The 14,453-nt window shown below is 42.9% G+C and overlaps 1 protein-coding gene across 2 annotated transcripts in view; it reads right to left on the bottom strand.

Annotated features, from left to right (window-relative positions):
* SPMIP2 (sperm microtubule inner protein 2) overlaps window positions 1–13,128 on the bottom strand; it is a 30,202-nt gene extending 17,074 nt beyond the window's left edge. For both annotated transcript variants that reach the window (XM_066573579.1, XM_066573581.1), the window contains exons 1-2: window positions 12,937–13,128; window positions 8,320–8,549 (exon numbers count right to left, since the gene is read on the bottom strand). In XM_066573579.1, coding sequence (XP_066429676.1) covers window positions 8,320–8,549; window positions 12,937–13,018 — 312 coding nt within the window. In that variant the 5' untranslated portion in view covers window positions 13,019–13,128. The remainder of the gene's footprint in view (window positions 1–8,319; window positions 8,550–12,936) is intronic.
* Between the last annotated feature and the right edge of the window lie 1,325 nt (window positions 13,129–14,453).

Here is a 14,453-nt window from a genome sequence, read left to right as displayed (position 1 = left end):
TTGGTCATCAGTCCTGTCTCAATCACAGATCATATTTAAACATATTGACTATATCTTTATCCATACCTAAGATAGTTTAGAAGCATATTCTATGTCAAAGTAGATAGATTATTACAAAATAAGACTGGGTCATCCCTCCAGGATCATTTTACTTACAGCTAACAGCCTTAGGCCCTTTCCACATGGCCGTAGGTGTTTTTAAGTGCACCCGTAAACGCGTGAAAAGGAGCACAAATCTAAAGTTTGTGCGCCCGTTCATACGGCATGGGCCCCAACGCATATATACGCCGAGGCCGCAATGTCGTTGCCTCCCCTTCTCTCCTCCTCACTGGCTCACCTCCTCTCTCTCTCCAACTGTTTGCAATGGGAGTGTGCTGGACGGGACGGAGCTAAACACTCACCCCATGTCCGCACCCAGCAATGGGAGGAGCGGAACATAGCCCCGCCCCCTCCCAATGCAAATAGCCGAAAGGGAGGAGAGAAGAGGGGGGGAGTTTAGCAGTCACGCTGCTAAACTTCCTCACACATCCCTTCTCCGTCCGCTGTCATTGGCTCCCATAGGAGCCTATGCAGCGGCCGACATGTTCCGGCCTGGAAAGATAGCTCCTGGACTATCTTTTAGGCCCGGTGCTATATTGGCCCAGCCGGGCACTTTTACACCACGGAAAATATGGCCATGTGATCTGATGCATTGGAATCCAGCCCAGCCGTGAAAATGGCGGCCAGCCGTGAAAATGGCGGCTGATATACGTTCGTGTGAATGAGCCCTTATGGTGAGAAGCTAAATTAATTTCCCACAAAGAGACATGGCACGGTCAAGAGCATGATTTTTATAGCCTTTCTTATCAGTAAACGACCTACTGAGTTTGCGCTCAGAATATAGGAATTTTACATAACATTGCAATTTCTCCTATCATGTGATTTACATCTGCAAGTTAATAATTAGCATAATGGTCAAAAGGTCAGGTATAAACAATAAGTAGTTAATTAGACATTTCAAAGTCAGGAATTTGTAAAAGGCAAACAATCATGGTGGTCCGATGTCATCTTTCACATATGTACATCTGTCTTTCCGTTTGCAAACTGGATTGTCAAAAATAATTATGTATTTCTGAGAAAAAATGCCATTTAGGGTTATTTGTCAGGTGTATTCTTATCTATGGGCCCTTTAACACTGAACTGATTGTCAGGCACAGATGCCCAACAAGTAGTCCCATCGATAATCATTCCTGTGCTTTTACACAGGAAAGAGAATTGCCAGTGAACGGAAGTGTAGCACCACGGATCGTTCTGGACTGGCGGCCTCCAAGGCGTTGACCGCTGGCATAGGCTTTGAACATCAGGGGTAGTAGGGGGGGGGGGGGTCAACGTGTTACCTCTGCTCTGGGTTTCTCATATCTGATTATCTCCACTGATCAGGGGAGTAACTATAGAGGATGCAGGGGATGCAGTTGCACCCGAGCCCAGGAGCCTTAGGGGGCCCATAAGGCCTCTCTTCTCCATATAGGGAACCCAGTACTATGAGTAAAGCATTATAGTTGGGGGCCCTGTTACAAGTTTTGCATCGGGGCCTGGGAGCTTCAAGATACGCTTCTGCCACTGATGTAAAAAAAAACAAAAAACTCTGAGATTCATACCATTTCTGATAGTATCAAAGGTGGTTATAAACGTCTATTCCCAAATTCTTCTGTGACGTTGGGACTTAAAATTGCCTTCAAGCTCATAAGCTTTTGGTTATACCTCTGTTTGAGCCAGAACTAGTAGCCCTCCTGGCATAAATGTTTTAGTAAATATAGTCTCCATAAAATCAGAATTCTGAAGCGTCTCTTCTTAGAAGATATTGAGCAGTGGCTCATGGACATGTATGACTAAAATTAAAACAGAGTTACCATTGCCAATTTCAAAGTAAATAAACTGGTGGAAACCTGGAAAAATAACAATAATTTGATGCACAGACCCTGAATATATGAACTAACACAAGGTATGCTTTGAGTGTGCGGTTTGGCAATGAGAAAATGGCTGAGACAATCCAGGTAGAAGTCCATGTGGCCACAAACATAAATTTCATGGTACACAGCCACGTACAGCACAAAAACATGTACAATGATAGAAAATAAATTCCATCTCTTTCGGCTCTAACTCAACAGAGGTTTTCTCATCTTCACCTACAGTGCAGCAGATATGACCCCACGGCCAACTTTATCCACACCAGAGTTGTGTGTCGCCCAGGTTCTGGCTCAGCTGCCTTTGGGTATAACGACCGAGCGATTAAGTCCCAGCAGTTATCGCTCTTGTGCTTATATACAGGAGTAATAGTCGTTTAGTGAATCAGCCCATGTAAAAGTACCCACAGGCTATGTTCAAACAGTGGAATTTTGCTTACTTTTTTGCGTGTAAGGTCAGTGCATTTGCGCACACCAAAAAAACACTGCTGCTCCCAGCCATTGAAATGGCCAATTAGTCCAATGAGTTTAAGGTTTTCCTTCGCAGTTATGCAGTGCATGCATCTTTTAGCGTATTGCGTGCGTATTTGCGCATCCCCATTGACTTCTATGTGAACTTTTGGTGCGCATTAAAATATAGGGTGCTGCTTTTTTTGTGCAACCAAAATACACAGGAAAAATACACGCATGTGAACAAATCTATTGAAAACAATGGGTTCTATTCACTGTTTATTGTGCATGCAAATTTTGCGTGCATAAATATGCCCATGTGAAGCCGGCTTTAGACTGCAGCCTTTTATGGCCTAGTAATGAGCTTAATAGCCTCACCTGAGCTGATTATGGAACAAGGGAAGACCTTTGGACTGGATCAGGAGAGGAAATGACGAATCCCACTACGAACCCACTCATCATTTCAACAAAAATCCAGTTCACATCATACATTTTAGGGCAGGCTCACACGGGCGTAATTTAATAGCATATTACACCCACGTAATATGCGGTGAATGGAGACAATTAAAGTACATTGATTTGCATTGATCCATTCACACTTGCGTATATACATTGCGAATAATATGTGCGTAAAAAAAGAACGCAGCATGCTCTAGTTTATCGCGTATTACGTGCGATAGAGCTCTATTCTTCTCTATGGGTGCATAATAAACACTGTACATAAGCAATTACATCGCTAAGCAAGAGAGCCAAAAAAAAAGGAAGACTGCGCATGACAGCGTGCGTGAGTTATGCTGTCATACACAGTGAAAAATCGCTGCCATAAGCGCCAATGTTTTACATTATCATTGTGTGACCCCCGCCTTAAAAAAAAGAAGGCTCAGCAAACTTAGCTTTTCTGGATTTTTTTGTATTTCCTCCAACTTAATCATCTGGTTGATATGTACACTCCATCCAGTGCTTTCCCAGCTGAGGGCTTACAGTACCCGGAACCAACCAGCCCTGCTAAATATCTCCATAGGAAAACATTCATATAGTCACCTTCTAATGCTCAGTGGGTTCCCCATTATCCCAGTAGCCATGTGATGGAGACTAGTATACACAGCTAGAGCGGATGCAAGAATGCCAGCGCAATAATCCATTGACAATATTCTAAGATTATATTCTAGCGAGTAGAAAGAAATACATTGTATATCATTCCGCCCACCAGCAATAATGGAGATGAATTGATTGTGTTCTTTCTGTATATAACTAAGAACATAATTACACCCTTCAAGAATTGTCAGTGTTTGATTTAATTCTAAAGTGACCTATTGAGAATAGTATTCTAGGAAATGCCGCGAAGGTTAGCCATTAGGATTGGATTCCTGCTGTTCTATTCTGTACACAGGAAAAGAAAAAGATAAGTGCGGGCCGATGCACTGAATATCTATACGTAAGTCATAATGCTTTGCTGTTATTTCACAATACTTATCAATAGATTGAGCAGACACATTCATTGTATCCTTTAAACCAAGGGTAACAATTCTGTAGCAAGTTATTGATAACACTGATGTCCAACTTGTTACATTATCATATTTCTGAGTATGTGTATCGAACAGCTCTTAGAGCAATAGGTACTTGATGTGGAAGGCCATTGACAAGATATGACCTAGAAACATTGAAGGACAAAGAACTTGGTTCTCAATTAAAACAAGTAAACCATGCTTGACAAATTGGTGTCTGCTCTGGTTTGATCATTCTCTATGACAGAAGAGAGTTTCTGAATACCTAACTATGTAATCCCATTTACTGAACTGGTCAAGCAGAAAGAATGCTACAAGTCCATATTTCTCTCCTTAGAATGCTATAAGATACTCTATACAGTAGTTTCATTGAGAAGAAAGACATGGTACTCTCCATTGGTGTCTGCCACAACGTACAGGGTGATTGCTGAGAGCTGCAGTATATAACCAGCAGTACTCTGTAGGTATATTCAGTCAATTTGTGGCCGTACACAAGGAATTATAGAATGTATCATTATTCCTAAAGTACTTCCTACACATTAGTGAAAAGTCATCCAAACCACTGTCACATGTATGGGGCTTCATGACTTTCGTCTTATAGATGCTGTCAGGGAAAAGAAGAATTAGGCAATTTGAATTTCAATGCCTAACTGTTTTGTTCTTCTGTCTGGTTGCAGCTTTCTGCACTGTCCCCAAGGAAAATACACGAGTTCTTAATGAACCGAGCATTCATGTGCCTAGGAGAGTCAGGAGAACTAGCTGATGGATAAATAGGCATTTGACCGTGCTTGAAGGTGTTTGGGCAGCTTTGTCCTAAAATTATCATTTAGTCCAATTCTGATTAGTGGCACCAGATGACACAAGCTTTACTCAATATTAACAAGAACCAATGAACAGGTTACTCAATAACCTTTACTCAATAGTAACAAGAACCAATGATCTGTAAGCAATATGTATAGTTTATTTAGCGTGAAAACACTAAAAATATAACTAGTGACAGATATATCTTGAAGATTCTTGGCCCCAAATGCAAAATTTGTAACAGACTCTCCTACCTACCATGTGCTATTCATAATACTGGTCTCCTCAGATATCACAGGGCCATGGGTGACTGCTACCTCTACATTACTATCTTTATAGTTTTGACCTTGACTAGAAATAAACTTACCCTATAACACAGTCTAGCAGTATCTGTAGGAATGAGCTGTGGTAGATGAGTTTTAGCATGTACATAGTGACTGTAATTGGGTAGACTGTCACATAGGACAAGCTTTGAAGTTTGGCGTTCCACCCACTAATTAAAATGAATAGTGCTTTCATTAATCTTATCAAACCATTAGGTTGCCTATGATAGGGTGAATGTATTAATGTTCTCCTTCTCTGTTCCAAGAGCTCGACGTACACTTTAGATTAAAGGGGCACTCATATGACATTGTTTTCATTCCTAACGTAACTATTCCCCTAGTATATATAAATCAGATAGTGTTACTTTGGTTAGTTATTGCTTTGGATCTGAAACTCTTGGTTTCCTTTTTCTCTGATGGTCATGTGATCTCAATTCAGACCAGCACAGATTTACTTCAATTTATGTGTTCTCAAACTAGTCAGTTTCTCAGTTAACATAATTCCTATGGTGATGATATTACATGGACTCTACCACACATGCTCTTCAAAGGGGACCAGAGTCACTTCTATCATTGTTACTGATGACGATTACTCAGCTCCAGTCATACTGTTATAATAAACTCATTCTTCTGACTGTATACTTATGGTCTGTAGCTTATTTAGGTGAATACACAATTTTAATTGCAGTGTTTTTCCTGCAGGCAGAGACAGTCCAGGCTCTGACTGCTAATTGCAGATGCTTTGCTGATGCATCACAGGATTGAAAGTATAGAATAGTGAAAGCAAAAACCTCAGTGTCAGGTTGTGCTGCTGGGACCTGTAGTTCTATGAGGCTCCAGGAGCACACTTCCACAGGTATGGGATAATTGAGCTGGCTGGGTGTGGTGTTCTCCAACCATCCAATCCACACTGGTCTGCTGCAAATATAAACCAGCTCCTCTGTCTAGAGGATGGTGGTTTGCCACTACCCTGGTGTTTGCATTAAAGGATGTTTTTGTGTAGGTATGTACACTGACATGTTCTGAGTATCTGTGCAGGTGGCCGGACATGGGAGGTGAACAGTCATGTTCAGTGTAAATGGTGTTCTGTGTGGTATGCAATCCCTGGTGTGTTGGTGTAGTGTGAACTGTCTCCTGTTCAGCTTGGACCGTTTACCATCTAAGGTATGGTAGGTTCCTAAGTTCCAGCGTAGAGCCATCACCATTGGGACAATCGCCCTGCTTGTAGGCAGGTTTCCTGGGGTTAGTTTAGGGACCCTCAAGACAACAAGGACCCTTGTTGCGGGCTCACTGGCTTAAATGTTTTGGCCAAAACACGAACCTTTTGCTTTTGGTATTCCGTGTGTGCAGTTCTCCAGTTTACAGAGGAACTAACTGCAACAGACGTAACACTCAGCTTAAAAATAATGCCTCATAAGCATCAGAAAGGAGACTGCACAGTATGGAAGTGACTGCTATATACAGAAGAGAACTCCAGAGTGTTATAGGCAATTAGGTGAAGGATGCAGGGATGGAAAATGTGTTTTTACTGGAGAGATCCTTTAATGTCAACAGAACCTGCCAATTTTAGCAGCTCCAGCCAACCATCTAATTTGAATAGATGCCTCCTGACTCTCCGATGACAGCAAATGTTGGGAGAAAGAAGGGTCAAGGACCTTCTTGCTTGGATTTTAGAAATTACGATGTGTCTGCAAAGCCAAAAACCAGTAAGTTTGGAAATGTTCCTTCTAAATGCCAATAAGTAGCACCCAGAGTGACTAATCTGACTACAACAGCTCACAAGAGTATTTTGTCTCAGATGAGGCAGCCAAATATAGACTGGAAAAGAAACATGGCAACGCAGGATAACTGGGCAGGAGGTTCTAAAGCAGGGGGGTCCAACGTTTTGGTATCTTTGGGTCACACTGGAAGAAGAAGAGTTGCCTTCGGCCACACATTACATTTGCAAATACTACTAAAAGCTGATAGGCAAAAAAATGTTTGTCTCTAAACAATCCCCCATCGTCCTCCAAACAACCCCTATTATTCTTGACTGTACCGTCAAACACTCAATCATCGTCCAAATAATTCCCATTACTCTCTACACAACCCCTATCTTCTTCCACAGTCCTCTATACATTGACCATTGTCCTCCACACAAACCCCACTGTCCTGCACACAAGCTTCAGGGTCCTACACACAACCCCCAGGGTCCTCCACAGTCCTCCAAACAACCCCCATCGTCCTTCACTGCGCCACCCAGCAAACCTCATCATCCTCCAAATAGTGCTCGTTGACAGACCATATGGACTCCAGACTGGAGTCAGTGCCTGCTTCTTCATGCAAGCCTGGACACAGAAATAGGCCTGTGGCTGCAAACTGCATGTGAGCCTTGACAGATTTCTGACACCAAGGAAAGAACACACAGCATTGGCTGGCCAGGATGAGACTATTGTCTCTTGTCTTCAACTCAATTCTGGATCACAATACTGGATAGGAGCAGGCAGGACTTGGGAGAACAGGAAGAAGCTTTGCCGGCGTAGGCTGTCCACTGGACGCTGAGTAACAGACAGTCACAGAGCTGTCTTGTCATCTGTATGAGCCTGTCTGTGAGGAGAAGATCACAACCTGCTGCTGCCAAGTACTGCCCGTGGCCTTGCCTCCTCCAGATGAAGCCTGTGCAGGCCCGCCCCCCCTCCAGTCCCAGTCGTAGTCACATAGTGTTTTAAGTAAAGGCCCTTTTACACGCAAAGATAATCTTTCAAATGAATGAAAGATTGAAAGATTTTGCGATCTATGGGCATTAACACTTTATCATCTTCATTTGCATGTAAAAGGACCTCTAGGAGTTGTTTGCAGAGCCCAGTGTGTGTTTTAACACATTCCATTGTTCTCCTCATGGCTAGTATAAACATGCAGAGAGTAAAACATCATGCACTCTATTGAAAGATGAGTGAAATGCATTCAAATGGAATGTATTTACTTAGTCTTTCAGCAGCTGAACAATGGATTTTAAATGTACTAAAATCCATCGTTGAAAAGAAAAGTGCATGATTCCCGCATTTACATGTAACGATTATTGCTCATTTTCGGCCGTTTGGATAAATTTTGAGCAATAATCATTGCATGTAAAAGGGCCTTAAGTCAAGTTAGTTAACGATTTTGTGTTGGGCTGCATTTATAGCCATCCTGGGCTGCAGGTTGGACATCCCTGTTCTAGAGTGAGCCTATTAGTATCATTGCTAAATTTTGGCCATGCTATCCTAAACATTCTTTGGTGACTCCAGTGTTTTCATGTAGTAGTAGCACTATACCTACCTTAATCTGATGATTACTACATAGCTGACTTCTGTTTAGGAAGCTGAACTCAGACACTCCCCAGCCTATTCCTCCAACATAATAGTCTTTAGGCAGTGGAGCAGGAGTGTTTGGTGGTGCCCGACACAGATAATCCACATCACTGGTGCTTTCAGCTGATGGCATCCCTTCTCCAATATATCTGGTGTAATCAGGAAGTTTTGGCCTGTAATCTCTCATATAATCCGGGCCTACAGATTACAGAATGATTCAAATAGTTTTGAGTAATGATGCTGTAAATTTCCATTTAAACATAGATATATACTGGTCAAAAAAATTACAGAAATGGAATTATAAGAACAGACCAGAAAAATCACAAAAAGTGGCCATATACTTACTGATCTACTGATACAAGAGGTCCGGTATATACACCACTTATCCCCAAACATACAGACAGCCAAACTGCTATCAGTATACTGGAGAGCATTCATTATGTGAATCAGGTCATAAATTACATACAGTAAGAGTGATTAAAGAAACACGTTCTGATAGCTCAATCAATTAAATGAGTTTTCAGAGTTATTACTCTTGTATAGTTTTGGGTTCCCTGTGCCCAAAACTATATAAAAGTAATATACTCACTGGTGTACTGGACCGCCGTTTTGGCAGTCCGCCACCATGACATCTGACAGGTGACGTTCAATAAGCCTTTGGGCTTATAATGTTGAAGCCCTGATTTAAGTTTACGGGACGCCACTGATAACGTTCCTTCCAGTCTCCCATGGCCTGCAGCAGTCACGTGGGTAAACAAACAACATCACTGCTGAAGCCGATGTAAGTAGAAGACCGAAGCAGCGGCCATCGGCAGCACGGTGGAGGTGAGTATGTAAGTTTTTATTTTCTTACATGCTCTGTCCCTCTACTGCGATCAAAGTTTAGGGTGCTCAGAAAACTCGTTTGACATGTGATGGTATAACAACCCTCATGGGGAAGAACCCAGTGACACTCGATCCAATCACAGCTCTTACTTACACAGCGCTGACGGCAGGGGATGACAGAGCCGAGCAAAGGACGTCGGGGAATGACAGCGGAGAGAATTCAAGCAGCTTGCCGCACCGCCACCGGAGACTGAGACGCCAGCTGGGAGGCGAGTATGGAGGTTTTTTTTTTAAGCCTTGCCTGACTCGAGTATAAACTGAGGGGGGCTTTTTCAGCACAAAAAAAATGTGCTGAAAAACTAGGCTTATACTCGAGTATATACAGTAATTAAAAACAAGATTTTGCATGTCTCACTTGACAGGGCGGGCACTGGATGTGGTCAGATAGATCACACTGTCATTATTAGTGGTCACGCAATGGAACTATCTGTCTATCTATTTATGCATTTGTCTGTCACTTCGCTGTCTGTTTCAGTTTTCTATATTTCAACAACACAATTTTATATTTATAGTCTGACATGTTAATAGTTTTTCTGCTTCTTACTTGTGTATATCTTATATTATTGCTTCCTCCATATATGCAGAAATACTGAACACTGAGCTATTTTCGTTGAACGAGTCACGCTCGTGCAAACGAGAATCATCCAGTCTATAAGCACCCTAAGGGCTCTTCTACACTGGCGATAGATTTTCCTGCGATGCAATGACTGAGTGAAAACGCATGATTTCGAAATTTGCAATGTTTTCACTCACTCCAAGTTGCGATAAAAAAAATCTGTGATACCGCCCATTGTTTGCAATGGGGCCGGCGGCAGCATCGTCGGCCTGATTGAAATCAATAGGAGTAGATCGCAAAAGAGCTTTGGAATCCCCCATAGTGAGGAGAGGAGGGGGCGGAGCTACAGGGGATCTCTTACATATCTACCCATATTTGGAGAGATAGGGGGCGGGGCTACAGGGCTTTCCCAGGGCTTCCCAGAGAGCAATAGTGAGGGGGCACGGCTAGAGAGGGGCCGGGGCCAGAGGGGTTCTCATAGTGATTCTTCTCTAACTAAGAGAGGGGGGCAGGGCTAGACAGAAGTCGTACATTCATGCCATTTTTCATGCAGGTAGCCACGATCGTTTTTCAGATAAAAGTTTGGCGCGAATTTTACGCACGTGTGAATGAGGCCTAAGGGTGCTTTCAGACGAGCGTGTGTGTTCATAGGTGCGCACAAAACCACGCGTCTATTAGAACCATTGGTTCCCTATGGTGTGTTCACATATCCGTGTTTTACAGGCATACAAATGCATGTGCCTGAAAAACATAGGACATGTGTGCACCATAGGTCCGTGGTGCATGTCAATATTCCCCATGGGGAGTCCCCTTGTCGCTGAACACTGTGACAGCACTGTGAATTCAATGAATGGCTAAGTGCTGCATGTGATTGGCTGAGTGCTCAGCCAATCAGATACAGCCCTTTCAGCAGAGGGGATTTAAAATACCAATACCAATCACAGGCAGCGCTCAACTGTCATTTAATGAATGGCTGAGCGCTGCTTGTGATCGGCTGAGTGCTCAGTCAATCAGATACAGCCCTTTCAGCAGGCGGAGATTTAAAATCCCTGCCTGCTGACAGAAATTCAGAGCACTGCAGGGAGATGACACGCCTGAACCCTGGCAGTTGTGGAGAGGTGAGTATATATATTTTTTATTTTTAACACATTCTAGGGATGATTTTTAGGGAAGGGCTTATATTTAAAGCCCTTCCCCGAAAATCCCTGCAGGGCTTGTCGGCAGCCCATTGCTTTCAATGGGGCTACAGAAGTGCCGCTCCCATTGAAACCAATGGGAGAACATCGCGATACTCTGCCACAGCTGTGACAGCTGTGTCAGGGGATTCTTTACTTCCCGTGGGTAGTCCCCTTGTCACGAACACATTTTTTTTTACACAAACCAGGGATGATTTGAAATATAAGCCCTTCCCTGAAAATCACTGCAGGGGTTGCTGGGATCCTATTGCTTTCAATGGGGCCACCAGCAGCAGCCACAGCCCCATTGAAAGCAATGCCGCATGGACCTGCATTCACGTGTGTTTGTGCAGGTATGTTGGTGCGCGGTTTTGTGCGCACCTACATACGCACACGCTCATGTGAATGCACCCTAACACTGAATTTTTGCCTTAGGGGAAGCGACACCTAGCAACAACTTTGGCGTGAAGGAGTTTGAGTGATCTGCATATAACCTTGACCTGAGCCCATAATACTTTCAGCATGAAATGGAATGCAAACTGCGAGCCAGATCTTCTTGTCCAACATAAGTGCCTGACCTCGTAAATACTCTCTTGGCTGAAAGACCCCAAATGACCACAGACATTACTCCATAGAGTGTTGTCGCAGCTAAAGGAAACCAGACTCCATATTAATACCCTTAGCTTTGGAATGGGAAGTCAAGCAAGCTCATATACTGTGCATATAATGCGTCAAGGGTCAGGTTAAAATTTGCTATATCAGTATGTTTTCCTTAATGCTATTGTTCAGTATGAATGATCATGTTTCTCTTGGCTTAAAAACAATCTTCTGTCCTGTGCGAGCCGCTAATGGTTTGATCAACATAGAATTGCTATTTACATTGTGTTACATATCATTATTAATAATCTTTTAAACTTATACATAGATTATTTACTTTTGTGTTGGTATAAAAAGTTGGCAAATATTAGAAGCTTTGAAAATTATTTGAGATGGACTGATGTTGCTTAGTTACATATTGTGCTCCAAAAAGCAATAGATACACAATCTACAAACTGTATCGCATTATTTCTTTTATGTTGTATCCATAACTATTATATAAATAATTACATGTATAAAAAAAACTCTGATTTGTAATGAATTTTGCTTTTAGGTAAGGAGGATCTGCAAATGTATGAAAACAAATGAGACCTTCAGTATATTGGATCAACTGTAATTTAAAGGGGGTTGTCTGAACTTTAACATTGATTAGGCAATCAGTGTTTGATTTCATGTAGAGATCCTACAAGACCTCACTGATGGGTACAATGAAGTGGCAGCAATTCTTCATTGCGTTCACAGGCGCAGCTGCTTGTCCATGCAAGCGACTGTACCTACTACTACAACCTATTCCAAAAATGATGTATGCTCAAATAATAGAATTTAGTGCCTGTACTTGAGTATATGTTTGTATCACGGTGCATAATCTAAATCATATCCCTGTTGTATTGTATATAGTCTGGCAAAAGACCATTACACATACTGAATCTCCTGTAGTGGATGGTAATCTCCTGCAGAGATGTAGCCACAGATTGAAAAACAATTAAAAATTCCATATTAACTCAACTTTTTGTGCAGAAAATGTTTTATTTTTTCTCTCCTGTTCCTGCTCCTGTTGTCATTGCAATGGCAACTTGTTCACTTTGAAATTGACTGTATGATTTTAAGCATAGCAAAAATTAAAACAACTAACGAGACAGACAGACAGATAGATGATGGATGAGAAATACAGAAACATAATATGACTATAGTGAAGCACAATATATTACTATTTGTAAACTCTTCAATTGCCACAAATCTTCACTATAGAATATAGTTACATTGTTGCTGAGTGAGAAGCAGACTCACATACTTGTGATATATTGATCACATACAGTGTATGTGATATATATATCACATACACTTGTGATATATTGATGTGCTGGCACGTTACCTGTATACAGCATCCTTTTCCCTGTATCATGAGGATAGCAGGACAAGGAGGTTGAAGGCCGACCATCATGTTTTGGATGCATGCTGTGCTGCCAGGCAGCCAACTGGCATGAGAGGTTCCGTAACTCTATATGGGTGGCTGAAGCCTGCAGTCTGATCAGCCAGCAGTCACTGAGCAGTGTAATAGGATTCTCATATCTTTGTCCATTGACCAAACAACATTTCCCCAGCAACTAAGTCACCAGGACAACCAAGGAGATCACAATGATAGTGGGAGGATAACACTGAAAGTGGTCCTATGGAAAGTCGCTCTAAGGCAAATTCCAGGCATTTCAGGCCACACACAGTCACAAGCACACACAGCTATTTGCAATACTTCCAGTCAGGGGTGTTGCTAAAGGCTCATGGGCCCGGATGCAAAAGTTTATCTTGGGGCCCCCCAAATTCTCTTAACCCCTTAACACAGAGGCATAACTTGAAGCTCCTGGGCCCCAATGCAAAACCTGTAACAGGGCCCTGCAACTATAATGCCTTAATTCATAGTACTAGGCTCCCTATATGGAGAAGAGAGGCCTTACGGGCCCCCTAAGGCTCCTGGACCCGGGTGCAACCACATCCGCTATAGTTATGCCAGTGCTTCCAGCGCAGGCTGCAATAAACAGACATGTATAATTTCCAATGCAGCAATGTAAGGGTAGCTTTACACAGGACAACTATAGGCTGAAAAATCACTTGTTACGTGTGCTGCTAGGATCTGTAGTACTAAGGTTCCTAGCAGCACAGCTCCACAGGTGAGGGTTAATTAAGCTGCTGGGTGTAGTATTCTCCAGCTGCCAATCTCCTTTAGCCTGCAGCACATATAAACCCAGCTCCTGTCAGTAGTTGTTGCTGGTCTTGTACTGTTTGGATGTATCTGTCTTGTTCCCACTCAGATCTGTGTTTGCAAGTTGGTCTGTTGTGTCTCTCTGCTTCCCTAAAGATGGTTTAGACACCTGTAGTCCTAGTTTGCAGCGCCCCTTTTCTCTTTCCCTGGCAGGTGTGGCCTCCAAACGTCTTATGTCTCACTCTGTGTGTCAGTTGGTGGATCCCTGACAAAGTTCCCTATGTCAGCTCGGTGGCTGTCTATCTATCCCCTGTATGAGGACACTTGGACTTGCTTTGAGTTTCATCTGTGTGCATATGAGCTCTGGGTGGAGTCCGTGTGGTTTGCACTATATGTTGTAGCCTGCTGTAGAATCAGTGCCTGGTTGTCTGTCCTGTGCAGCTTGCGGTGTGATCTGTGTTCCATTTTCTGTCCTGTGCAGCTTGCGGTGTGATCTGTTGTCTGTCCTGTGCAGCTTGCGGTGTGGTCTGTGTTCCGTTGTCTGTCCTGTGCAGCTTGCGGTGTGGTCTGTGTTCCGTTGTCTGTCCTGTGCAGCTTGCGGTGTGGTCTGTGTTCCGTTGTCTGTCCTGTGCAGCTTGCGGTGTGGCCTATGTTCCGTTATCTGTCCTGTGCAGCTTGCGGTGTGGCCTGTGTTC

Source organism: Eleutherodactylus coqui, chromosome 7 (genome assembly GCF_035609145.1).
Source record: "Eleutherodactylus coqui strain aEleCoq1 chromosome 7, aEleCoq1.hap1, whole genome shotgun sequence".
NCBI classification, from domain to species: Eukaryota; Metazoa; Chordata; class Amphibia; order Anura; family Eleutherodactylidae; genus Eleutherodactylus; species Eleutherodactylus coqui.
Note: the sequence above shows the minus strand (reverse complement) of the source record. Positions and strands in the feature narration are given on the sequence as shown.